General features: G+C 43.8%; 1 protein-coding gene across 3 annotated transcripts; it reads right to left on the reverse strand.

The window, feature by feature from the left end:
- Window positions 1-164: 164 nt before the first annotated feature.
- LOC122893134 (ribonuclease pancreatic-like) lies at window positions 165-26,980 on the reverse strand. Of its 3 annotated transcripts, XR_006381582.1 has the most exons (3): window positions 26,726-26,980; window positions 18,736-19,500; window positions 165-181 (listed from the first exon to the last, which is right to left on the reverse strand). XR_006381582.1 is itself a non-coding variant. In XM_044229973.1 (2 exons), exon 2 carries the CDS (start codon window positions 19,473-19,475, stop codon window positions 19,020-19,022), a length of 456 nt encoding a protein of 151 aa, XP_044085908.1. In that variant the 5' UTR covers window positions 19,476-19,500; window positions 26,726-26,980; the 3' UTR covers window positions 18,394-19,019. The 3 variants fall into 3 exon arrangements, 2 of the variants coding, with proteins under 2 accessions (XP_044085908.1, XP_044085906.1); XM_044229973.1 differs by lacking the exon at window positions 165-181 and having other exon boundaries at window positions 18,394-19,500; XM_044229971.1 differs by lacking the exons at window positions 165-181; window positions 26,726-26,980 and adding an exon at window positions 20,383-20,431 and having other exon boundaries at window positions 18,394-19,500.

Here is a 26,980-nt window from a genome sequence, read left to right on the forward strand (position 1 = left end):
AAAAAAAAAGAAAGAAAAAGGAAGGCACAGACTTAACTCTGCTTAACAAACCTTACCTTTGTTTATTATACTTTCCTTTGTTACCTTCCTGGAGCCTGCCTTCCCCGAACTCTTCTTCTTTTCTTTTAGCTGAAGATGGTTTGTTAGCCCAAGGTCTCCTCACCTCTTTGAATGACTCTTCCTGATGTGAAGAACAAAGGCAGAGGAAATGTAGAAAGAACATTAAATTTCCTTACAGGGGCCCCTGGGTGGCACAGAGGGTTAAGCCTCTGCCTTAGTCTCGGGTCGTGATCTCAGGGTCCTGGGATTGAGCCCCACATCGGGCTCTCTGCTCAGCAGGGAACCTGCTTCCTCCCTCTCTCTGCCTTCCTCTCTGCCTACTTGTCATCTCTGGCTGTCAAATAAATAAATAAAATCTTTTTAAAAAAAATTTTCCTTACAACATGCAGCCCATGGACAAGTACTTGGGACAGACAGAGAGACATTCTTGAAAGAGCTCAGCTGCCTCAATGTTAATACTTTGCTAAAGGAAAAAGGTAATCTTAGCCTGACCTTAGCCCAACCCCCTGCATCTTGTAAGTGCCCTTTAACATATAAAAATCCCTTTGGAAACTCCTTTATTTCTACGTCAGGCTATATGTGAGCAATCATGGCCCACCGACAGACACTGAAGGGTCTCAAGACTCAAGTTGTACTACACCTTAGAAAATGACCTTATCTTAACAGCAGCTAGGCCTGTAAGGCCCTAAAGCCCTCACTTCCAAATTCCAGGGAGACTTGGCTATCGCTAACCCCACCCCATCTTAAGAGTAGAGAATCAGCCCCTCCTCACAACCCCAGTGCAGCCTTTTCTGCCCAGGAGTCCTGTCGCAGTACATTCCTTAATTAAAAACAACCCTTTTGTACAAAAGATGCTTCTTGATCATTCACTCCTGGACTCCAACATCACCATATTTCACACCAGTCCCTGCATTTCTGTCATGTATATATGAAATATCCATGCTAATAAGCTTGTTTGTTTTTCTTTTGTTAATCTGTCTTATGTTATAAAGGCCATAGCTGAGAAGAAAGGGGAGAAGAAAAAGACTGCTTCTTCCCCTACATTATCCTCCAAGACTGAATCTCTAGTGATGATGCAAGTGATGTGGGAAACAAAGGCAAAAGAAAACTTAAATTTTCATACTTCCTACAACCGATTGACCAGTCCTTGAAACAGGTGGAGTGACATTCACATGGGAACTGACCAGCTTACATGTCATCGATAACCTACTAAGGACAAAAAGCAATCTTAGCTTGTCATTATCCCAACCACCCAGGATCCTGGAAGCCTGCCTTCACACCAAAAATTCCCTTGGAAACTAGCCTTGTCTCTACTCTGGAAGATATATCTTGGCAATCATTCCCCAAGCATATGGCTCACCTATATATATCTGAAGGTTCTTGTGACTAGGGTTCGATTATACAGTAATAAATGACCTTTTCCTAACAAGAGCTAGCCTCCTCAATGTCCTGGACATCTTCCTTCCAAAATTCCTTAGAGACTTATGCTATCCTTATCTTCCTCCCAACTAGAAGCTATGTCAAGGGCCACTTCTTCATGACCCACTTTCTGTGCAGCTCTTTCTGCCCTTGGTTCCTTGGGTCCACATGCTTTAAAAAAACCACCTTTTTGCAGCAAAGATGTCTCAAGAATTCTTTCTTGGCTGTTGGCTTCAAACCCTATCTTTCCTACATCATCTATACTTGGAGGTTGATGCACCCCAACTCCATGAAGAAAGAAGCTTCTTCCCTAAGACCCTCCCACCTACACTAGGTATCTTTTTATCTGGCTCTTCTTCATCTGTCTCCTTTACCATATCTTTTAAGAAACTGATAAACCATCAGTGTTTCCTCCAGTTCCGTGTGCCACTCTAGCAAAGTAATAAAACAACAAGGGAGTTGGAGGAAGCTCAAATTTACAGCCAAGCAGTCAGAAACACAGGTGACAAGCTGGACTGGGGGAGCCTTAGGTGTTTGTGGTATGTTTTCTCCTAAAAAACTGAAATCATGGAGCTCAAAATGTTAAAGTTTCAGGGAAGAAAACACTCAACCCATATCAGAAGTTCATAATTTCCTCACACCTCTTTGAGGAAGTTATCACTTCTTCTTTGTTCCTTTAAGGAGGCTTGGTCTTCCTGCATCTGCAGGGATACTGGCTTTAAACAGTGAGTTGGAGGGTGTGGGTCTCATCCACACTGTGCACAAGAAGGGCATCTTCCAAGCCCTAGGTTTCCCTTCCCTCTTTCCTAGGGCTCAGAACCCTTTCCTGCTGCACAAAGGCTATGCTGACATACCTGGCAGAAGAACAGCAGACTTTAAAAGCCTCTGAGCCTGGGACTAAGCAGTGCCTCTGTCCACAGCAGGAGTTCCAGCCTTAAGACCGGTAAGAGGAGAAGCCTGGGAGCTGTGGATAGTAGAGCTGTGACGATGGCCAGAAGGTCCAGGTCACAGAGATGGAGGAGAAATATTCCAGGACGGAGGAGGGAAGAGACCAGTTTCCCTTTGCATAAGCACAAAAGAAACAGAAGAATAGGTTCTGCCAGTCAGAGGAAATGCCATCTTAACTCACATTCCTCCTCCCTGGGCTTTAGCTCCTTCCTAGAATTGTAAGACTCATGTCAGAAAGATGTTTTAAACAACCGGAAAAGGACCAATGAAATCTTAAAAGTCACAAACAGATCTAAATGGTTGTGAATGATAATTTTCCTCTTATGACCTCTATTACTATCATGCTTTCATTTTCTTCTCTCTTCCTACACAGAAGAGATGATGCTAGATCTTCTGGTACCCTTTCCTCTCATCCTGTTGCTATTGGGATCACGGGGGCTAGTGCATCCATTATGTCACTCGGCTCCACCAGCATTCAAACATTTATGAATAGCATCTAAGAGCAAGTCCTGTCCAATGCAACTCTGCAATGCGTCTTGTCAATATTCTTAACTGAACCTATATACATCAAAACCCTTTCCTGCACGACTTCTTACAGAATGTGACTATTACCTGCAGTTGGCCCAATAGGACCTGCAGGCCTCGTGGGAATAACTGCCACCAGAGTGCAAATCCTATTAACATGACTTCCCCCTATCACACTAGAGGGAGATATCCTGACTGCAGCTACAGTACCACTCCCCAGAACACGTTCTACATTCTTGCCTGGGACCCTCATCAGCCAGGCTACTCTCCCAGTTGTATGACTCCTGTAGGATTAGACTAAGACTAAAGTTTCCATAATGTTCCTTCTCACTCGGTGCAGGTTTTCCCATGATCTCTTCTGCCTTTTGTTTTCCTTTGTTGATTTCCATGGTTCCCATAGAGGAAAGAAGGAGCGGAGTGAGGGAATTAGAGGGCTATGATGCCAGGCCAGAGTTGGGGACACAAACAAAGAGCATTCCTTTCTGCTCTGTGTTTTTTTTTTTTTAATTTATTTTTTATTTATTTTCAGTATAACAGTATTCATTATTTTTTCACCACACCCAGTGCTCCATGCAATCCGTGCCCTCTCTAATACCCACCACCTGGTTCCCCCAACCTCCACCCCCCGCCACTTCAAACCCCTCAGATTGTTTTTCAGAGTCCATAGTCTCTCATGGTTCACCTCCCCTTCCAATTTACCCCAACTCCCTTCTCCTCTCTAACCCCCCATGTCCTCCATGTTATTTGTTATGCTCCACAAATAAGTGAAACCATATGATAATTGACTCTCTCTGCTTGACTTATTTCACTCAGCATAATCTCTTCCAGTCCCATCCATATTGATACAAAAGTTGGGTATTCATCCTTTCTGATGGAGGCATAATACTCCATAGTGTATATGGACCACATCTTCCTTATCCATTCGTCCGTTGAAGGGCATCTTGGTTCTTTCCACAGTTTGGTGACCGTGGCCATTGCTGCTATAAACATTGGGGTACAGATGGCCCTTATTTTCACTAGATCTGTATTTTTGGGGTAAATACCCAGGAGTGCAATTGCAGGGTCATAGGGAAGTTCTATTTTTAATTTCTTGAGGAATCTCCACACTGTTCTCCAAGGAGGCTGCACCAACTTGCATTCCCACCAACAGTGTAAGAGGGTTCAAACTCTCTCTCTTCGCAGATGACATGATTCTTTATATAGAAAACCCAAAAGACTCCACCCCCAAACTACTAGAACTCATACAGCAATTCAGCAATGTGTCAGGATACAAAGCCAATGTACAGAAATCAGTGGCTTTCTTATACACTAATAATGAAAATACAGAAAGGGAAATTAGAGAATTGATTCCATTTACTATAGCACCAAGAACCATAAGATACCTGGGAATAAACCTAACTAAAGAGGTAAAGGATCTGTACTTGAGGAACTACAGAACACTCATGAAAGAAATTGAAGAAGATACAAAAAGATGGAAGACCATTCCATGCTCTTGGATCAGAAGAATAAACATTGTTAAAATGTCTATACTGCCTAGAGCAATCTATACTTTTAATGCCATTCCGATCAAAATTCCACCGGTATTCTTCAAAGAGCTGGCGCAAATAATCCTAAAATTTGTATGGAATCAGAAGAGACCCCGAATTGCTAAGGGAATGTTGAAAAACAAAAACAAAACTGGGGGCATATCACGTTACCTGATTTCAAGCTTTATTACAAAGCTGTGATCACCAAGACAGCATGGTACTGGCATAAAAACAGACACATAGACCAGTGGAACAGAGTAGAGAGCCCCAATATGGACCCTCAACTCTATGGTCAATTAATCTTCAACAAAACAGGAAAAAATATACAGTGGAAAAAAGACAGTCTCTTCAATAAATGGTGCTGGGAAAACTGGACAGCTATATGTAGAAGAATGAAACTCGACCATTCTCTTACACCATACACAAAGATAAACTCAAAATGGATAAAAGACCTCAACATGAGACAGGAATCCATCAGACTCCTAGAGGAGAACAAAGGCAGTAACCTCTTCGATATCAGCCACAGCAACTGTTCTGTGTGTTTTGAAGGAAAATAATAGCCAAGAGGGCCAGGAAAGACCCAGGCCTCTTTATTTTTATAATCTTGGAACTTCTGTCAAGCTTTGTTGTATTTTGTTCACAGCAATAAAACACTTTCTGTTGTATTGTAATGACCTTGAGTGTGTGCATTTGGGATGTTTTTCAGATCATCGCCAGCCTGGAGCCATCTAGATAGTATTTGCCAATATACTCAGGAGAACCATCTGGGCCCTAGGTGAACTTTGAGGTTATTCAGCCACCCAAGGCTTCTGCTACTTCCCCCACCACTGCATCCCTGGGACTTTGGAGCAAGAATGTGCTCCATCCCTTCAAACTCTGCTCAAGGCTTTTACATATTTCCCTTGAAACCATGGTCCATGCTTGTTTGGAGGTGACAAGTACACCTCATAGTATGTGCATAGTATTTCACACACAGGTTCTAACCCTGACAACCGATACACTGTACATCTTTACTATTGGTTTCTGTATTTCATCAGATAGTGTTATAAATGTAAGTAGTAGTACTGATAATAAATCACTGTAGCCGCAGAGTCAATTCTCCCATGATCTATTGCGATGCATGAAGAGAAAGCATAGATCAAGGGGGGAAAAAAGCGCTGGGAATTGAACACATCCTGCCCTCCTGAATATTGAAATATCACAGAAATCATGCTGTTTTGGAAATGGTAGTTGATTTAACCACTGAAGGACAGCGATTAAAATTTGACTGGCGGTGGGGCATGTGGGTGTCTCAGTGGATTAAGCTGTTAAGCCTCTGCCATGGCCTCAGCTCATGATCTCTTGGTCACCATGAGCCCCTTTCTGCCTTCCTGCTCAGAGGAGAACCTGCTTCTCCCTCTTCTTTTACCTCTCCCACCTTCTTGGGTATCTGCTCTCTTTCTCTCCTCTGTGTTTCTCACATAAATCAAGAAGTCTCTAAAAAAAAAAAATTTGGCTGGGACTGAGAATTTAGGTCCTAGGTTCAGGGGAGGAAAAATAATTGTTCCTTACCATTTTAGGTTCTTGGCTGAAAACACCTACCCCTTAATAAAAAGTCAACTTAATAGGACAAAAACTATTTTAATATGTACATAATACTGGAGCCCCACAGAAACATTATTCTTAAAAGCAAGGAGCCAACTGAGTTTTATGGACCATCCTGACTATGGAAAGGATTGGGGTCTAGGGCTTTAAAAGGGGGGAAGGCAATTCAGAGAAAGGTGAGAGGAGAAAATATTTGGGAAACAATATTTGCCCTACCAGGGAGATGACTCTCTCAGATGAAGGTGACCCATTTCATGGTTCACTTCCCTGAACAGGCCTCTTTCTAATGTAAGTTTCCCCTACAAAAGAGTTACCTTTACTCTGCTTTTAGAACTTCTCCTCTGTACTTTCTCACAATAAACAGCTTAACATAATTCTTATGCTAAAAAGGAATATTGGGGGGTGGCCTATTCTGCTACCCCTCATATCTTTCCATTTCCTTGCCAACTACTAGCCTCACTCGGTTAACAATCCAGGGTAAGTCAAAGTGCTTTGTAGACTGATCTGTCTTTGAGTAGCAGCAAACATAATACCTATCAGAAAGGCCCCATGGTGAAGTAGTTATGTGTGTCAGTTATCTGTGCTGCACAATGGTTCTTTCCAAACCAAGCGATTCCTTTAACAGCTGTACTAGCTGGACTCACCTTCCTTTATGCCACATCTTTATGTCAGGTCTTAGAAACAAAGAAATATGAAAGTTTCAGGGTTCAGGAGCCTGGATTCCAAGGGTGCTAAATCCTCAAGGCCCCTCTCAGTGGGAAGACACAAGAAGGCCAGGACAACCCGGCATTTGAGAAAGTGGGTGCCCAGTAGGGGAGCTTCTCTCATGGGACTTGAGTCTGCCAATTTAGAGCCGCTTTCATTAGTATTGATCTTAAGCAGCACGATATTTACATCAGAGTGTCAAAGTATTCAAGCCAAGTGCAGGGGGAGTGGACACAAAGATCTGTGTTCACATTTGGGTAGGAACCAGTATAGGAACATAGCATCATCCTCAGGGAAAGGGGTCTTCAGATGGCATGCATCAACCTGATCAGTAATCACAGTGGACTTATGTACTCTATTACATTACCTGGACATTTCAGCAGATTCTTGGAGAAAGTAACCTAGTAAAGGGCTGAATTTCCTTTCATCAAACCACTCAGTTACTCAGTCTTACTCATCTAGTACTTGACTATGGTTATTTATATGTTAGGGGACTCATAGATTGAAGAAATTGTGGAAGGGAGTAAGAATGAGGATAACCTGAGGAAAATCTTTTATGCTCAGAGGTGTTAGATCTACATAAATCGACCAAATCACGGTGGACTCTCTGACAGGTTTGTGTTCCTTTCTGCATGCAATCATGTGTTGTGGGAGAGTCAAGAAAACTGACTAAGTCAGATATTCATTTAGGGATATCCCTGAATCAGCTTCAATGACCTGACAGTCAATCTAGAAAGATAGAACTGTGGCAAATCTTAGAAATGAATTTAGCAAATGTTCTAGCAGGTCTCAACTTTGGTTTCATATGAAATTCACCTGGGAGTTTTAAAAAACAGTATCAACGACTGTATCCCTCTGGTAGAGTAGAAAATATATGTTGATTTCTGCCTCTGATTCCTGGCAAAGAGCTCCTGAAACCCTTGTAAATTCCAAAGTGATAAGAGCACTTGGAACATCTTTTGTTCTAAGAAAGAGACCCTTGGCAGCCACCTGGGTGGCTGATCACCAAAACATGGATCCATGATTAAATGTTTGGCAATTTCAGCCTCACCCCCATCCTTGAGGGAGGAAGGAGGGCCTGAATATGGAGGTAATAATTGGTCCTGCCTATGTGCAATAGCCTCTGTAAAATTCCCAAAAGTACAGGGTTGAGGAAACTTCAGGTTGGTAAACACATTTATGATGGGGGAAACAAAGACCAAAGAAAAACTCTATTTCCATATTACCTACCACCCACTAACAAGTCCTTGACAAAGGAAGAGTGATGTTCTTTTTGGAACTCAGCTGCCTCGATGTTACTACTTTGCCAAGGGCAGATGACAATCTTCACCTGAAACCCAGGGTCCTGTAAGTCTACTCTAACATTCAAAAAGTCATTTGGAAACCCTCTTCATCTCCCTCCACACCTGGATACACATTGGCAATCATCCCCCAAGCTTATGACCCTCTGAAGGGTCTCGTGACTAAGGTTTTCCTAGAGAGTAATAAATTACTTTTTCCCAACAGTAGCAGGCTTTCTCAAGATACTGGAAACCTTTCTTCCAAATTTCTTATAGACTAACTCTATCCCTAACTCCCTCCTAGCCTGAAAGTATGTAATGGGCCACTCCTCATGACCCAAGTACAGCTCTATCTGCCCTCGGGTCCTGCCCACTACTTTAATTAAAACACCTTTATGCACCAAAGATGTCTCAGGAATTCTTTCTTGGTCACTGGTTTCAAACCTTAACATCTTTCCTACATCATCTACACTGGGACGGTGATATACCCCATCTCCATAGGGACTGAAGCTCCTTCATTAGGGACCCTCCCAGACCTTACTCCAGCTATCTCCTTATCTTGGTGTTCATCACTCTCCTTATCATATCCTTTCATAAACTGGTAAAGCATAAATGTTTCCTTGAGCTCCACCAAATCAATCCAACAAACAAGGGGGTGGTGGGAAACTCAGATTTACAGCCAGGCAGTCAGAAGCACAGGTGAAAACCTGGATTTGGGATTGGCATCTGGACTGGGGGAGTATTGTGGGACCGAGCCTTTAACCTAGAGAGCTGACACTGTCTTCAGGGAGTTAGTGTCAGAATTGAGTTAAATTGTACAATATCCAGCCAGTGTCCCAGAGTGGCCTGGTGTTGGGAAGCCCCCTCTGTCCCAGCGCATGTGGCATTAGAAGTGTTATGAGTGTGGTGGCAGTGTGACAGTAAAGGAGAGACATAGAAATTGTCCCACCTCAATCTCATTAAATGAATTTTATGAAGACTTAATAAACAACTAAAGAAATTTGTGAGGGTGAGGCCTGGGCTTTATGGAATTTGTTTTTAAGGGTCCCTGCATGACTGTAATGGGCAGTATGATTTAGGAACCACTGTCCATCTAGAGGTAGGACCACTGGGATAGGGGAAGGAGAAGAGGAGGAGGGGAGGGGAAGAGAGAGACCACATGCAGCCCACAAAGGTGAAATAGTTACCACCAGAGCCAAACTATGTAAAGAGCCCAGAAGTCCATGGACAGGTGAATGTATAAAGAAGATGAGGTATATATATAGGTATATATATAGGACTATTACTCAGCCATCAAAAAAAGAAATCTCGCCATTTGCAATGATATGGTTGGAACTAGAGTATATTATGCTAAGTAAAATAAGTCAATCAGAGAAAGACAAATACCATATGATTTCACTCATATCTAGAATTTAAGAAACAAAACAGAGGAACATAGGGGAAAGGAGGGGAAAAGAAAACGAGATGAACTCAGAGAGAGAAATAAACCATGGGAACTCAGAGAGAGACTTCCCCATGGGAAACAAACTGAGGGTTGCTGGAAGAGTGGGGAGTGGGGTGATGGGGTAACTAGGTGATAGGCATTAAGAAGGGCAGGTGATGTGATGAGCACTCAGTGCTAACCCCACCTCTTAAACTAATAATACACTATATGTTAATTAATTGAATAAATAAAATAAATTTAAATTAAAAGAAATAAAATAAAATCTTGAATTTTGAGATTAATTTGTCTACTCATTCTCCTTACACTTCTTTTAAAAAACACTAAGTTCACAATGGTGTTTATAGCTTTATTGACATAGAGCTGACACACAATACACAATGTACATGAAAAGAATACAACCTGGTAAGTTTTGACCTATGTGTATACTCGTGAAACAACCACCATCATCAAGATCATAAAGGTATCCATCCTTCTCCCAAATTTTCTTTATACTACTCTAGATTCCCTCACTCCCAATTTACTGTCCCCAACCCACCCCAACTTCATAATAAGTTTCGAAACCTAGTGGCATTAGCCTTTCAACTTTGCTCTTTTAAAAGTTGTTGTGTGTTGTGTTGTGTTGTGTTGTGTTGGCTATTCTTGGGGTGCTGGGCTTGCTCAGTGGGTTGAGTATGCCACTCTTGATCTTGGGGTTTTTAGTTTGACCCCTGCCTTACTTAAAGATTACTTGAAAATATTATCTTAAACAGTTCTTTTGGCAGTTCTAGGTTCTTTGCATTTCCATAGGATTTTAGAATCAGCTTATCTTCCAGGGATTTTGATTAGGATTGAGTTGAATCTATAGATCAATTTGGGGAGAATCCCCATCTTAGCAATGTTGAGTCTTTAGACCCATGAACATAGGATGGCTCTCTTCTTTAAATTCTTTTGGCACATTTGTTGATTTTTAGTATTGAGGAGGTTCAAGATGTGCTATTCCAAACCATGGCACCTTGGCAGAATACAAATGAGTCTTATCAATCTGTTCCTATTCCTGGGATGAAGAGGGATAGCATGGGGCCTTACCTTCTGCCCTCACTAAGTCCAGTTGGGCTCCAAGGCTCTAGTCTGGGACATAGGATGGGATGAACTGCATCAGGAACTGGGGGATATCATGGTGGCACACTGAGCACTGATCTAAGAAATTAAAGACATAATTCAAGAGGACTGGAAGAATTGGTGGCAGTGTGCATCAGTTTGCTAAGTCTGCTATAACAACTACCACAGAAAGAGTGGGTTAAACAACAGAATTGTGGGATGCCTGGGTGGCTCAGTCAGTTAAGTGTCTGCCTTCAGTTCAGATCATGCACCCTGGGACCAAGTCCTGTATCAGGCTCATTGCTCAGTGGGGAGCCTACTTCTCCCTCTGCCTGTGCTCTCTCTCTTTCTTTCAAATAAATAAATAAAATTTTTAATTTTTATTTAAAAATTAAATTTTAATTTAATTTAATTAAAATTTTAAATTTTATTTAAAAATTTTAAAAAATAAATAAACAACTGAAATGTATTTTCTCACAGTTCTGGAGACCAGAAGTCCAAAATCACAGCTTTGACAGGTTTGGTTTCTTCTTTCTCAAGCCTCTTTCTGTGGCTTGAAGAGGGATGCCCTCCTGCTGCATTCTTACAGGGTCTTTTCTCTGCACATGTGCCCCCCGACACACCTCCATGTTTTCCCATTTCCTCTTCTTATAATCCAGTCACATCGGATTAAAGTCCACCCCAAGAGTCTCATTTTAACTTAATCACTTCTTTAAAAGCCAATAAGTGGAAACTCACTCCTAAAAGCCCAAGAGAGAAAGGTAGAATTCTGGAAAAGTGAAGCTATATTTTCTGTGAGAAAAAGTGATTTTCCTCCTCCTCCTGAGTGATTTGATAGTGAACTTTCGAGAACAGGAAGTCAACAGAACCAAGGGAACTATGAACTCAACTATGTCACCCTTTCTGATCTTGTTTTCTCATCCTTTTTTCCTCCAAGTCTCTCCAGACTTACTTCCTTCATGCCATATACATAACTCCCTCTACCTTACTTTTTTAAAGATTCGTTTATCTATTTTAGAGAGAGCGAGCATGTGCAAGCAGGGGAAGGGGCAAAAGGGCGGGGAGAGAGAGATTCCCAAGGAGGCTTTGTACTGAGCATAGAGCCCAGCACAGAGCTCGTTCCCGGGACCCTGAGACCACGACCTGCGCTAAAATCAAGACTAGGACGCTTAACCGCCTGAACCACCCAAGCACCCCCTTCTACCTTCCTTCTTCTAACTTCCTCTGCTTTCATGCCTACCCTGTCCGAGCTTCTATGCTCCCTCTTACTCTCTGGATGAGAACTGATCCTCATTTGGGGTCCAGGACTAAAACATACACCACCGGTCTCTCCAGTGGTACCGAAGAGTGGGCAGGGCACCAAAAAGAATGAAATCTTGTTGGGGCGCCTGGGTGGCTCAGTGGTTTAAGCCTCTGCCTTCGGCTCAGGTCGTGATCTCAGGGTCCTGGGATCGAGCCCCATGTCGGTCTCTCTGCTCAGCAGGGAGCCTGCTTCCCCCTTCTCTCTCTCTGCCTGCCTCTCTGCCTACTTGTGATCTCTCTCTGTCAAATAAATAAATAAATAAAATCATTAAAAAAAAAAGAATGAAATCTTGTTATTTACATCAGCATGGATGGAACTAGAGTATATTATATGGAGTTAAATAAGTCAGAGAAAGACAAATACCATATGATTTCACTCATATGTGGAAGTTAAGGAACAAAAGATAGGAACATAGGGGAAGGGAAAGAAATAAAATGAGATAAAAACAGAGAGTGACTTAACTATAGGGACAAAGTGAGGGTTGATGAGGGAGGTGGGTAGTGAGGTGGGGTAACTCGGTAATGAGCATTAAGGTGACTGGCAAATCACTAAATTCTACCCCTGAAATGAATAATACACTATATGTTAACTAAATAGAATGGAAATAAATTTTTCAGAAGAGTGGGGAAGGGAAGGAATATTTAGGGTTTGAAAGTTTGGGGAAGGGACTTGCATGGGGTTTTTTGGATGTTCAATCACCAAAACAAATATCTTTCTTCCTAGAACTGCTTTACACCTTTGTCAAAAAACACCTGATCGGGGACTCCTGGGTGGCTCAGTTGCTTAAGCACCTGCCTTCGACTCAGGTCATGATCCCTGGGTCCTGGGATCGAGTCTGCAATCAGGCTCCTTGCTCAGCATGGAGCTGCTTCTCCCTCTGCCTGCCACTCCATGGTTGTGCTGGCTTGTTTTCTCTTGGACAAATTAGAAATGAATAAATCTTTTTAAAATTTTTGATCATATTTGTGTGTTTCTGGGTTCCTGATGTTGTTCTGTTGATATGTGTGTCTATCCTTTCAACAACGCACACAAAAATTTGTACACAGATGTTTAAAGCAGCTGTCTTCATAATCACCCCAAATTTGCGGGCAATGTCCTCCAGTGAGTGAATGGACAGACAAGCTATGGAACATCCATGCAATAGAATGCTACTGAGCAATAAAAAGGAATAAACTATGAATCCATACAACCTGGATGAATTTCAAAGGCATTACCCTGAGTAAAGAAGCCAGTCTTGGAAAAGTTCATGGTGTACAATTCTATTTATACAATACTGTGAAAAGATAGAACGATAGTGACAAAGAATAGATCAGTGGTTCCCAGAGTTGGGGGTGGGGGTTGTGGGAAGTATATGACTATAGAAGATAAGCACAAGGGGAAATGAGAGTGGTAGAACTCTCGTGTGTCCTGGTTGTGATAACAGTTGCACAATTCTGTTAGTGAGCCTCGTGTTCAAGTATAGAACCCAACAGTTATTTCTTTATTTATTTGAGAGAGAGAGACAGTGAGAGAGAGCATGAGCGAGGAGAAGGTCAGAGGGAGAAGCAGACTCCCCATGGAGCTGGGAGCCCGATGTGGGACTCGATCCCGGGACTCCAGGATCACGCCCTGAGCCGAAGGCAGTCGTCCAACCAACTGCGCCACCCAGGCGTCCCCCAACAGTTATTTCTTATTGCACTTACTTGAGGCACTGATAATGACCAGAACATTCCAGCCTCCAGACCAGAAAAGCCCAGATAGCAATGGAATGCCTAGACAACCATCCCCTGCATCCCTTTCACTGCCAAGATCATGGGCTGAACACATCCCACCTCACCCGTGATTCTTGCCTGCAGGTACCATCCCCTGCCCTGAACCTCTTCTAGAAAACTCTGGTTGTCCATCTTGCAGGCAGAGAAATCAATTGTTAAGGCTTGAGTCTGCCACCTCCCCCAGCTGCTGGCCCTGGAAACAAATTGCTCCCTTTCTCTTTTCCAAACCCTTATCTCTTGACTTATTAGCTTCTCTTGTGACGAGTTTATCTGAATTTGTTTGGCAACAGGATTGGCAGATCTAGCCGGGAGCTGTGCTGTGGATTTGTCCAGCCCCCTCAGATTTCCTGGGATAGAGCAGTTGGCCTCTGCAGGGCCAGGGCTCCTTGTTCATTTCCTGAGTTAACAGCTGTGATAAATCATCTCTTAACAACTTTCTATGTGTGTTAAAATTCAGAGAATCAGGGGTGACTAGGGGCTCAGTTGGTTAAGTGCTTGCCTCCAACTCAGTTCATGATCCCAGGGCCCTGGGTTCAAACCCCATGTCGGGCTCCATGCTCGGCAAGGGGCCTGCTTCTCCCTCTCCCTCTGCCTGCCACTCTGCCTACTTATGCTCTCTATCTCTCTGTCAAATAAATAAATAAAATCTTTAGGAAAAAATGCAGAGAATTATACATTGAAAAGATATATATTCCTATTTTGATCATTTAAAAAAAATTTTTTAAAAAAGAACACAAATTTGCAGGCAAACATAAAAGCCCACACTCAAGGAATCCACAGACTTGGTTTTCTTCATTCTATTCTTGGTTTCATGCCATAGTTTCCCCATTCTTAAGATGAAGTTCTTGGAGCCAGATCACAAATGGCCCTCCTTGCCCTGATTTTTCTTAACTTCACAGGTCTATATACATGATCACATGTGTATCTAGTCATGTGCACATAGATTTTGTCTCTATGTTACAGTAGCACAAGCCCCATTATCGGACAGCTGTCCTCTTAAAAAATTGTTCAGTGATGTTTATGGGAGGGAAGGGGGAGTCTGAAGGACAAGGGGAAGAGAGGCTGCCAAACATGCTGGCCTGAAGCAGGGCCCAGCTCTCAATCTCTATTTTTTTTCAAAGGTTTTGTTTTTAAGTAATCTCTACACCAGATGTGGGGCTTAAACTTACAACTCCCAAGATCAAGAGTCTCATGCTGTGTGGACTGAGCCAGCCAAGTACCCCTCAACCTCTATCAGGCATGTTTCCAATGACACTCAGAAAATTCCAGGTCCCACTCTCACATTCTCTTATTTGCTACCCTAATCTTGCCTTGGCATTTATCTCTTCCCTCTGGGGCATCGGAGCCAAACGAAAATCTCCATGGGCTGTCAGGGTCCAGGAAGCCTAACAAGCCCTGGCGGAAGTGAGCTGCCAGCTTAGACTCTCAGAGGCTGTCTGAAGTTGCTTGAGAGGAGAATCTCCCCTAGAAGGGTGCTCCAAGTTGGCTAGGATGACCCAGGCCTCAGAGAGAGTGCTCTGACCTAAACCAGATCTCAGTGACGTGACTGTTCTAGAGATACCTATTCACATGTAGCCAAAATCCACATGCCCCTGGGCAACACTGCTAGAAAGAGAACAGATACTCCTCTAGAAAGTCAGCAGTGTAAGGGGACTTGGAAATGACCAAACCCATCCCTCTGGTTTTACAAATTAGAAAACCGTGGCCCAGTGAGGGCTGTAGACATGCTTCGGGCCGTAGGGAGCTGATAGTGGGACTGGGGCTCAATCAGGTGCCCTGGTGCCATTATCTACCCAGCTGCAAACTCATGGAGGATGGAAAAGAAAGGAAAGTAACCCCAGGTGTAGGCCCTCCCCAGACTTGTCACTAGAAGAAACTAGAGAAGGCAGATAACAGTCATTACCTTAAAGTACAGTCACCTTACTCCTTAGTAGAACATAACCAGTGATACTCTGTGCCTTCAGATGAACAACTTCTTCTTTCTTGTTAATTAAGAAGACAGTAAGAGAATGAGAAGAGAAATAAGCTTGGAGGGAGGAAGTCAAGAAGACATGTTCCCATCCACGCTTACTGTAAGCCTGTAGCAACCCAAGGTACTCATGGATTTGCTGAAGGATTTGTAGAGGTATTATGCTACTTGCCCCCTAGGAAGTGATTCCTGACAATGTTTTGAGATACTTGCACTTGTGCCCCTGTCTCATCCTCAGAAATACATTTTCATTCTGTGCCTTCTGTGTAGGACCCTCCGTCATGAAACATGAATCTTGTAAGTTGCGGGCCATTCCACATTTATGATCAAGTCCCCAAAGCAATAGGGAAGTGTTTTCCATGATGGCAGATAGATTCTGCACCCTCTCAGTGTTCACACTTGCCCTGTGAGAGCTGACTCAGTTAAGAAGGCAAGAGTAGGGATTGGGAGTGGCCTTTCCTTTCAGTTAGAGAGAAAGCTCAAAGTGCAAACGCTGATGAGGCAACATTTGGAAAGAAAGGACCAGGGTGAGTCTCAGGTACCCTGTTCAGTGAAGGACTCCTTTAGGTGTGGAGGACTGATCTGTTTTGACGTGAGGTAGTACTGGTGTGGGGGAGCTCTCGGCTGCAGGACTGAAGGAAGAATTTACCGCTGAGAGGGGCAGAAGAGGATCACCAGGGCAGAAGACACTATGATTGTGAGGAAATACTTAAAACTGTAGGAGTAAGGAGAAACTGGGACATGGAGATGGGCTTACCTGTCCACTGAGAATGCAGACTTTCTGAAGCTTGTTTGTTTTGAAGAATTTTCTGGAAATTAGCATTATCCTTCTTTTTTAAAGATTTATTTATTTATTTATTTGACAGAGAGAGATTACAAGCAGGCAGAGAGGCAGGCAGAGAGAGATAGGAGGAAGCAGGCTCCCTGCTGAGCAGAGAGCCCGATGCGGGACTCGATCCCAGGACCCTGAGATCATGACCTGAGCCAAAGGCAGCGGCTTAACCCACTGAGCCACCCAGGCGATTAGCATTATCCTTCTTAAAAGAATCACTGGATATGGCCATTTCTGCCTTGAAGCAGATACTCACCTTAATATGTTAGCACTTCAAATTTTCAATCTATCTGCCCAGATTTGTTTCCTAGAAGGGGTTAGTACTCCTTTCTTTGTGGGGTAGCAATAGTCTCCCCATTGAACAGAGACCTCCAATTTGTCACCAGACTATCTGGGGTGTTTCTCCTCTTGATTGTGCCTGACCCTCTCTATGGCAGGACTCTGTCTTTCCTCTCCCAGTGTCCTCCTATTCAGAGCACTTTCGCTCCCGACAGGCTCCCCAGGTACCACCTATCACTTTCTTCCACAGACAGAAGCTCCGAGCAGTCCCAGGCCCAGAACATGAGGGGAGTCAGAAGCCAGGACTGGTAAATGTGCCGATAGTGAAGCAAAACCCCCAGTGAATATTCTTAAAGGCTTCAGGAAAGTGTTCTCTTAGCACCAGCAGGAGGGAAATGAGGTGATTGAGGTTTGGGAATAAGGGTCCAATGAACTTAATACAAATCCTGGCCCAAGGAATCTGTCAAGGAATCTGTCAAGATACTCCAAGTTTCCATCTTCATCCTCACTGCTGGTAAGAAATGGGATCCTCATTACCACAGAAATGCAGGGATATCTGGCCCTTGTCACCCACAGCCCTTCTCCCCTCTTCAGAAGCAAAAAGTTCACTTCACTTAAGGGAAACACAGTCTCTTCCAACATTTATGAATTTTGTGTGTAAGGACAATGACTGAACTGGTCAGACTGGTTGGAAGTAGGGCTTTTCTCTAGTTCTAGGAGCCAGATGCAGCTGGAAACAGGGGGTCCAATGAGATGATGAAGTGATGACAGAAGCTGATGCAAAGCATGTTCAAGGGCTCTATAGAAGTGATGCCAGACACGGAGCACTCACAGAGCCGGTACCCTGGAAACAGGAGGGAGAGCCACCAGCGAGGTCAGAGAGAGAGCTATAGTTCCATCCACAGCAATTAGGGGGATTGGTATTTTGGTTTTTTCTTAATAGTTATGGTTTTAAAGTAGGCACCATGCCTCCAGTGAAGCCTAATGCGTGGCTGGAATTCATGACCCTGAGATCTTGAGATAGAGACCTGAGCTGAAATCAAGGGTAGGCCACTTAACTGACTGAGCCACCCAGGTGCCCTCCTCCACCGCACTTAGGAAAAGGGAGACTGCAGGATTTTCTTCCTGAGTCCACTCTGGTAGCAGAAAGAATAAGCACTGGAGGCCAGGAGACCTGGGGTCTGGTCTCAGCTGTGCCACTAAGTAGCAGCAGCCATGAGCAAGTCATTTACCTATTCCTGAGATTCAGGCTGTTCCTCTGTAAAAGTGGGAATTACCTTATCTCAAGGATGGCAAGTGGAACACACACAATTACGTCCATCCTGCCTTCAACGGAGGCTACTGTTCAACCACATTGCTTATTAGAATTCTTTTCTGCAGCATTCTAGGCAGGCCCTTCCCATGAAAGTGGATACGTGAGTCAAAATCTACTTATTCTCCTTCAATTTAATAATCCTTTCAGACCCCTCTAGCTCCTAAGTGGAAGGTTCTGACTTTCCAACTAAGAGATGGCCATTTTTGTGATCTGGTAATAGCTCACTCAATAAAAGGAAAAGGAAAATTTAGGATCATAATTTCAGCCCCATGTCCTCCCAGCCAGGGTCTGAGCAGGGTCTTCTTTTTTTTTTTCTTTAAAGATTTTATTTATTTATTTGACAGACAGAGATCACAAGCAGGCAGAGAGACAGGCAGAGAGAGAGGAGGAAGCAGGCTCCCTGCCGAGCAGAGAGCCTGATGCAAGGCTCCATCCCAGGACCCTGAGCAGGGTCTTCTTGAGGTCACCCTGTCCTTCCTTCCGTGCCAGAGAGTTTGGTATTTGAGCTCACCCTCCATCATCTCACCCAGCAGGACAGTCCCAGACTGTAGCTCCCTTTCATCTCAAATAGCCCATACTTAACAGCTTCATATTTGACAACAAGGCATCTCTGAGAAAACGAATTATCTCAGGTCACCGAGAACCAAGAGTCAGTAGCAAAGGCAAGTAATGATTCTATTCGATGCTTAGGAAATCTACCCAGATTTACAGTTCTCACCCAAGCAGGAACACAATCACACAGACGGTACCAGATGGCGACAGCTTCAGAAATCCAGGTTGTTGCAACTGTGTTTTATTGAAAGAAGCAGTGAAGTGGTTCACATGGGACTCCCTTCACCCCGCCAAACCACACAGGGGCACGCCCTGGGCAGGGACACGTGTGTGTTTTGGACAGGAGCCCTGAGTGGAGTTCTGTCCCTCAGAACAAGGAAGGGAGAGGGGAGAAGCAGGTGCCACAACAGGGAGGTGGGGCATCTTGCTGTTCTGGCCTCAGGTGCAGACCTACACAGAACCGTCAAAGTGGACTGGCACGTATGGATTCCCTTCACAGGCCACGATGATGGATTTCTGTAGCTGCTGGGTCTGGTAGTCGCATTTGGGGTATTTGGAGCCTTTCTTCAGGCGGCAGTCAGTGATGCGCATTTTGGAGCTGCTTTGGTAGCAGTTGGGCTGCCCGTTCTTGCAGGGGACATTTCCCTGGAAGCAGACAGCCTGGACATCTGGCAGAGGCTCGTGGATAAACGTGTTCACTGGCTTGCACCGTCCAACCGTCATATTTCGGCGCTTCATCATTTCATTGCAGTAGCCGGAGGTGACAGTGGAGGTGTTTGGGTCCATGTGCTGCCGCTGGAACTTCTCGTCCCGTGACTCCTTGGCCAGAGAAGGCTGGACACAACCCAGCACAAGCAGCACCAGGACCAGTAGTGGGAACAGGATGAAGAACCTCTCCTGAGCCATGGTGGTCTCACTCCTCTGGAAGAGCCTAGCCAGGAAAAGGAGAGAAGAGAAAAAGCACTGCCTGAGAAAGAACCCCAGCTCCTACATGTGGTCTCCCTGGCTCACAGTCTCCCTTTGGTCATCCAGTAAGGTATCCCACCTCCTGTGCAATTTTCCAAGCATTGAGATGCTCACGTACACTCTTATCCAAGAGCATTTAAGTCCCCCTTGCTGGAGAGAGGTGGTCCTCGCCTCTGGGTGGTGACTTGACAGTGAACTAAAATCTTACAGTCCTGTGTCTGAATACTAGAAATTTTAAAATTTAAAATCCGTTTGAGGGGACACCTGGGTGGCTCAGTCTGTTAAGTGTCTGCCTTGAGCTCAGGTCATGATCTGGGTGTCCTGGGATCGAGCCCCACCTCAAGTTCCTGCTCAATGCAGAGTCTGCTTCTCCCTCTACCTCTGCTGCCCGCTCTGCCTATGCTTTCTGTGGTTCACTGTCAAATAAATAAATGAATACATAAAATCTTAAAACAATAAAGAAATAAAATACATTTAAAAAACAAATACATTTATCCCAGTGCTCAAGGGGCTTATTAGAAAATCCTTTTGAATAAACCATGAGCTGAACTGCATCCCTGAAATACCACATGACCTCCAGGATCATGACAGACAGAGAGAGGCCTGTTGTCCTCCAACAAAAGGGCAACAGCCCAGTGCCTAACACCAGCATCATAGAGGGATGCCATTGTATTCCCAAGAGTGATGCTTCCCTCCCCCAGTGCCTTTGGTTCCCTGTAGCCCACATGCTCCATCCCGATATTGGTCCAGCTCAAGTTTTTCCAGGTGCTAACCTCAGCCACCCCAGTCCCTCCAATCCAACGCAGAAGTAGAAGGAGTCTCTGAGACCACCTCTTCAACCACTGACCTGGATCTCTAGCTTGGTCTCTAGCACAGAGCCGAAGGCCAGTCTCTCTTATCCCCAGATCCCTGGGGAGGGAATCTTATACAGATTACAAAGGGGCTTGGCTTCCAAGGAATGACAGGTGGGAGGAGCATCTTGGTTTCACTTAAGTGGGAACCAAGGACCTTATGAGGAAGGACATTGTAGGGAAACATCCACACCACTTTTTTTTTTTTTTCAGGACTGCTGGGAAAGGTGAATCTTGGTTACAATGGTATTGATGTCTGAACCCCAGCAAAGTCTTTGTCATCTCAGGAGGCCATTCTCAACAAATAGTGCTTGGAGGTTTGTAAAGGACACATAAACGTGATCCTCAGAACAGCAGGGAAAGGATGTCCTCTGTCTCCCCAGGGGTCCTGGCATGGCTGGAATTCCTACCTCACCTCTTGGTGGGGGGCAGGGTGTGGGCATCCAGCTGTGCCCAGTGGAATGCTGCAAGGACCCGAGGTCTGGGGGTTGGGGGGGGTGGAGGTATGGGCAGTGCCCCTCAGGGAGGAGGAGGAGACCTGCAACCTCCGGACTGCTGGCCACTTCAGCTCTCCTGCATGTAGAAGGTGAGTGTGTGGCAGTTTTTGGCCACAGCAACAGCTCCTGGAAGGTCAGAGTGGAGGAGAGGAACTAAAGTCAAACCAAATCCCCAAGGGATGTCAGGCTGGCTCAGTCACCAGGGCATGAGACTCTTGATCTCGTGGCTGGTTACAGGTTTGAGCCCCATGCTGGGATTGCAACTACCTATAAAACAAAGAAACAAAAAAACACCCAAATCCTCTTTGGAGAAAAAATAGAGGACACATGGGATGCCTGGGTGGCTCAGTTGGTTAAGCAGCTGCCTTTGGCTCAGGTCATGATCCCAGGGTCCTGGGATCGAGTCCCACATCAGGCTCCTTGCTCGGCAGAGAGCCTGCTTCTCCCTCTGACTCTGCCTGCCTCTCTGTCTGCCTGTGCTCACTCACTCTCTCCCTCTGTCTCTGACAAATAAATAAATAAAATCTTTAAAAAAAAATAGAGAACACCATATTTCTTAGCAGAAATTTCCCTCTGTCAACTGAGAAAGAAAGCAAAAACTGAAAAAGAACAAAAGACTTTACTGGGAAGTCTCAAGATTGTGTTTTTTGGAGCAATCCCCCAGAAGCACCCTCCTGCACAGGAAGAACAGTTTGGGGGCTAAAGGGTGGGGGTACAGACTTGCATCAGGGAGCAGAAGACTGAGCCCTGCTGATTTATGCTTGGGTTGACTAATGCATTGGTGTTATCACACCACACAATTCCTGCTCTGCATGATTTAATCATCTGTCATCAGAAGGCCACACTGGCAGTTTTATGACCCAGATGCCAGGTGTCCCCATCTTTATACGCAACTGCTTATAAAACAGTTACTGTGTCTGGCCAGTTCAAAAGGTCTTTCCGCCCAGTTCAAAACTTCGCTACAAAGGGAAATGGAGCTTTAAAATGGAGTCTTTAGTGCGCAGAATTTTATACGATTTCACACCTCCTAGAAAGAGACCTGTCTTTTCGGGGTGACAATTTCCATTTCTCTGGAATGAGAATAATCATAATTCCCTCCTTGCTCTGGATTTAGATGGTCTCAGTCCAAATTCTGATTTAGCATCTGAGGAGCTGGGCAACTCCCAGAACTGAATTTCTTTCCCTGTTCCTCCGTTTCCTCCACCCTGAAATGGGGATGATGATAAGTATGTCTTAGGTTTATTATGAGGACAAAATAAGGTAGGATGGGCAGAAGGCTTGGAGAGATCCTTGGAAAGCATGATAAATGCTAGCTCTCGTGATGGCTCACATAGGGTGCTGTTGACATCCTCCATAAAGAATCTGTGTCATTGACATGGAGCCATCTCTGACTTCCTAAGAAAGTAGGGGGTGAAGTAAAAACCTCCAGGCTTTTTTCTTTCTTTCTTTTCTTTTTTTTTATTTTTGCAAAAAACCTGAACGTGAAAAAGTAGGCAGTTTTGAAGCCCTGAGGAAAGGAAGAAAGGGGAAGAGGAGAGAAGAGAGTGACCTCAGTAGAAAGAACAGAATTCTTTAAAGGGAAGAGTTTTTATCATGTTGCCACATGATATCCAAGAACTCTTCCGTGAAGTTGGCATGATTTGTGAACAAGTATGAATTGGAAAGTGCCAGTGGATAAGGATGATGTGGTATGGTGTGAGCTTTTACTTTTATGTTTCTGTAATTTGCCCAGCACCCTACCCTCCACCCAGGTTTGGTCTGTCTCTTTGTCCCACATAACACGCATATCATCTGGAGTGGTGTTGGGAGGAAAACTTCCCTTAACCACTTAGGTTCATGTCAGAGAGCCTGTACTGTCCCTAATAAAAAAAGACTGACAGGAAAATAGACAAGGTTTATTTGCATGCCTCTGTCAGAGCACAAAAGAAGTGGCTCCCCGAACAGCAAGGGATAGAGGTTTCTAGATTAACTTCATAGGAGAGGGAAGGGAGGAAAATAGGATATAAATGGGGTCTTGTTTTTGTGTTTTTGGGGGGAGGTAAATGAACTTTTGGGAACAAGTGGGAAGCAAGACAGTTTGTGATAATGTTTGCTTATGTAGGTGTGAGTGGCCTATCTTCTTCCAGTCTGTAAAACCTCCCCAGTGGAGATTTAGGGCAGTTTCACTCTCAGAAGATTGCCTTTATTCAGGTAAGAGAATCTCTGAGAGACGCCTGGTGGCTCTGTTGGTTAGGCATACAGCATTGATTTCAGCTCAAGTCATGATCTCAGGGTCTTGGGATTTACCTCACCATCAGGCTTCTCCCTGTCGCTGGGGAGTCTGTTTAAGATTCCCTGTCCTTGTCCCTCTGCCTTTCCTCCCCTACCTCTCAAAGATAAAATAAAATAATCAGTTAGACCTGAGCAGGTGAAAAGTTAGTGACTTCTACAACAACCACTTTTTAAGGGATAGGTACTTGTTACCTTGCTTTCTCTCTCTTGCTTGCTTCTGACCAGGGATGGAGCACTGCCCCTTCCTCTGGTTCATTGTGCCATTAATTCATTCTCTCCCCACAACTCTGGGAGATGTAAGTAACAAATATTAAGACTTTGCTTCTGTTTCCATGTCCTGAAATGGAGCCCTGGGTTTTTCACTCCCCAAAGTGGCAACTGGAATGCCGAGGGAGTAACCTGACCATGTGGATGGCTTGACCCCTCTTCAGCACATTATAATCTTTTTTTTTAAAAGATTTTATTTATTTATTTGACAGAGAGAGACCACAAGTAGACGGAGAGGCAGGCAGAGAGAAAGGGAGAGAGGGAAGCAGGCTCTCTGCTCGGCAGGGAGCCCGATGCGGGACTCGATCCCAGGACCCTGAGATCATGACCTGAGCCAAAGGCAGCGGCTTAACCCACTGAGCCACCCAGGCGCCCCCAGCACATTATAATCTTAACAGAATACACTAGCTCTGATTTCTCAACACAGCAGCATAGAATTATTTACCCTGACACTTGGGAATGAAGATAAAATAAGGCATTTGCTGACAAAACAATAACATATAACAAAACCTAATGGAGTTTATAACTTCATTAAAGCAGCACTCCACTAAAAAAATGTCTAAGCATGGATTTCAGGTTACCGAGAAAAGCTACTCAATGGAAGTCTGAAATTCAGGAAGAAATTTAAAAAAGATGATGACAAATATGTGAACAAATCAACGATGTCTTGACTATATAAAGCAATAATGTGTTGTTGAGTTAAGAAGATAAAATTAAAATAGACATCAGGAACATAACTTGGAAGTAATGTGAATTGCCAAGTGTTCAAGAGATGATTAAAAGTACTGATTAGACTTGTCTATGTTTACTATGCATTTGAGAATTTCTAAGGTAAACAATGAAAAGATTTGAAACACAAGGTTTGAATTCCAAACTAGCAGAGGGAATAAGTAGACTGTGGATCAGTTAGGATAGTCTAGGTTGTGCTGCAGTAACAAACTCAGACTTTCAGTAGTTTAAAGTTTCTTACTCATTTCCTGCTACATGTCTATCCTGGTCTAGCTAAGGGGCTCTCCCTGCTGTATTCACTTGGGAAAATAGGCTGACATAGGCTTCATCTTGACACACACTGTCATAATCAAAGAAGCAAAGGAAAGACAACATAGCACTGGGATGCCCAGGTGGCTCAGTCGGTTAAGCAACCTGCTCATGACTTTGGCTCAGGTCATGATCTCAGGTCATGAGATCAAGCCCCAAGTTAGACTCCAGGCTGAGTGTGGAACCTCCTTGGGACTCTCTCTATCCTCCCGTTCTGCCTTCCACCCACTCAAACTCTCTCCAAATAAATACAATAAATATTTGTAATATGTAAATAAATACAATTATAAATAAGATTGTAAATAAATACAATCTTAAAAAAAATAGCAGCCCACAGGGCCACTCTTAACCCTTCTACTGGAAGGGTCACATATCACTTCTATTCACGCTTCATTGACCAGAAAAAGCCTCATGTTAACATTTAAGTACAAGAGACAGAGAAATAGGATCCTTCTAGGTGCCTGGAACAGGAGAAGAATTTGTGAACAGCTTTAATCGCTGTCGCAGAATAACAAATACACCCATAATCCAAAAGAAGAGAAGAAAGGATAGGAAATAGAAATGCCAGGCAAATGAGACACGTAGAAAGAGCAAAATAAGATAGTAGATATTCACTGAGGAGAATAAAAGTGAATAATTACATTACATAAATGGACTAAATGGTCCAGTTAAGAGATAAGATTAATAGAGGGGGAAAAAATGAACACTCTCTCTTTCTCTTCATTACAGATTAAGATGTGATATCAATCTCTCAAAATTTTTCTCAAGTAGTTTGACATACATCACAGTATGTCTTTTCTTTAGGCACATACAGTGTGATATTCATTTCCATAAATTGCTCTTGAGAATTTGACTAGAGCCTGTAGAGTGAGAAGACCATATGTATTAGTTGCAGCTTCATGACTGGTATGTTATGATCACGAAAATTTTTCCACCTCTCTGGACCTCAGTTTCATCATCTATAAGACACACAAGCTGGATGATTGGCAAAGCACTAATAAAAGAGAATTTAAAAGCATAGCGACTGGAGTCTGTTTGGATGGGGCTGTGGAATCAGTTCACCTTTTTAATTATTCCTGCAACACTGATTGACATTTTTCTGGATGAGAGCAGATGAATACCCAAAAGTCCTGCATTATGATTTTAAAGATCAATAATATATCAACTTGTGTATTTGTTTCCTTATCTATAAATTAGGAATAATTAAAGTACCTTATTCTAAGATGCTGTAGACTGAATGTTTGTTTCCCCACCCCCACCCCAAATTTGTATATTAAAACCTAAGTCTCAGTAAGATGGTGTTTAGTGGTGAGGCCTTAGAGAGGTGATTATGTCATGAAGGTGGAGCACTAGTGGATAGAATTAGTGCCCTTACAAGAGAGACCATGGAGAGCTCCTTTAGCCCTTGTGAACCATGTGAAACTGGTTCATAGGTATGAAACCATATAAATGCCCCTGTTTGCCCAGGGCGATACCTATTTATGCTCATTCTCTTGATTAATAAATAATAATGTCCCTCTTCACTCCCAAAAGTGTCCCCATTCAGACAGAAAATTATATGGTCACCCTATTGAAAACACATAGTAAGCCCTAATAGAATTTTAATATTATTATTACCACCACTGATATTGTTCCTTCAAGAGTCAAAATTAAAGTTCAGTTTTAATTCTGATTTAGTAGAGGTGACAGTGATTAAAGTTTCTGATTGGGAGGGAGGCATAGACTGACGATCTCTAAATTCTATATTTTTTTAAAGATTTTATTGATTTATTTGGCACATAGGGAAAGCATAAGCAGGAGGAGCATCAGAGGGAGAGGGAGAAGTAGGTTTTCTCCTGAGCAGAGAGCCCGAGATGAGGGGCTTGATCCCAGGACCCTGGGATCATGACCTGACCCAAAGGCAGACACTTAACCGACTGAGCCACCCAGGCCCTATAACTTCTATCTTTATAGAGAATCAGAGAGCAGTGAAAATGGAATGGGTGTATCAGGAAAACACAGGCAGATCTGGGCTTGGACATCACAGTATACACACGAAGATTTACGCTGGAGAAACCGTAAGATGGCACTGAGACGTTCAAAGCAGTGCTTCCAAGAGAGCTTGGGATAACCACGTAAAACTGAGCATAACTCATAGGGACGATGGTGGGAAACATGGCTGTACCTGAGTCTCCCGGGGGGGAAAATGGGACAGACAAGTTTGTAAATAGGAAGCAAGGGAGTGAATGAAGGCTGGAGGGAGAGGGGTCTAAACAATGCAGCTTACCTTGCACCTAAAGTTTGCCTTTGGCTACTCCCTTCTGTGTGGTAGACAGTAGAGTGGCCAGTGAGAGGAAGAGGTTAGATCCAGAGCAGGATGTGTCTTATCTGCAGTTTCCTGTCTTTCCCTATCTCCAAAACTGCCTCTCAAGAGCCTTTGATTCCTTCTAAGTTCCTGGGGGAAGTTGCCTCAAGACAGCTTCAAATCTCCCAGAAACGCCCAGGCCTCAGAAAAAACAGACCATTCGAGATAGCATTTCAG

Source organism: Neovison vison, chromosome 13 (genome assembly GCF_020171115.1).
Source record: "Neovison vison isolate M4711 chromosome 13, ASM_NN_V1, whole genome shotgun sequence".
Taxonomy (NCBI): Eukaryota; Metazoa; Chordata; class Mammalia; order Carnivora; family Mustelidae; genus Neogale; species Neogale vison.

Coding starts and splice junctions, on each gene's coding strand:
- LOC122893134 (XM_044229973.1), bottom strand. CDS start 19,475: ATGGCTCAGGAGAGGTTCTTCATCCTGTTCCCACTACTGGTCCTGGTG.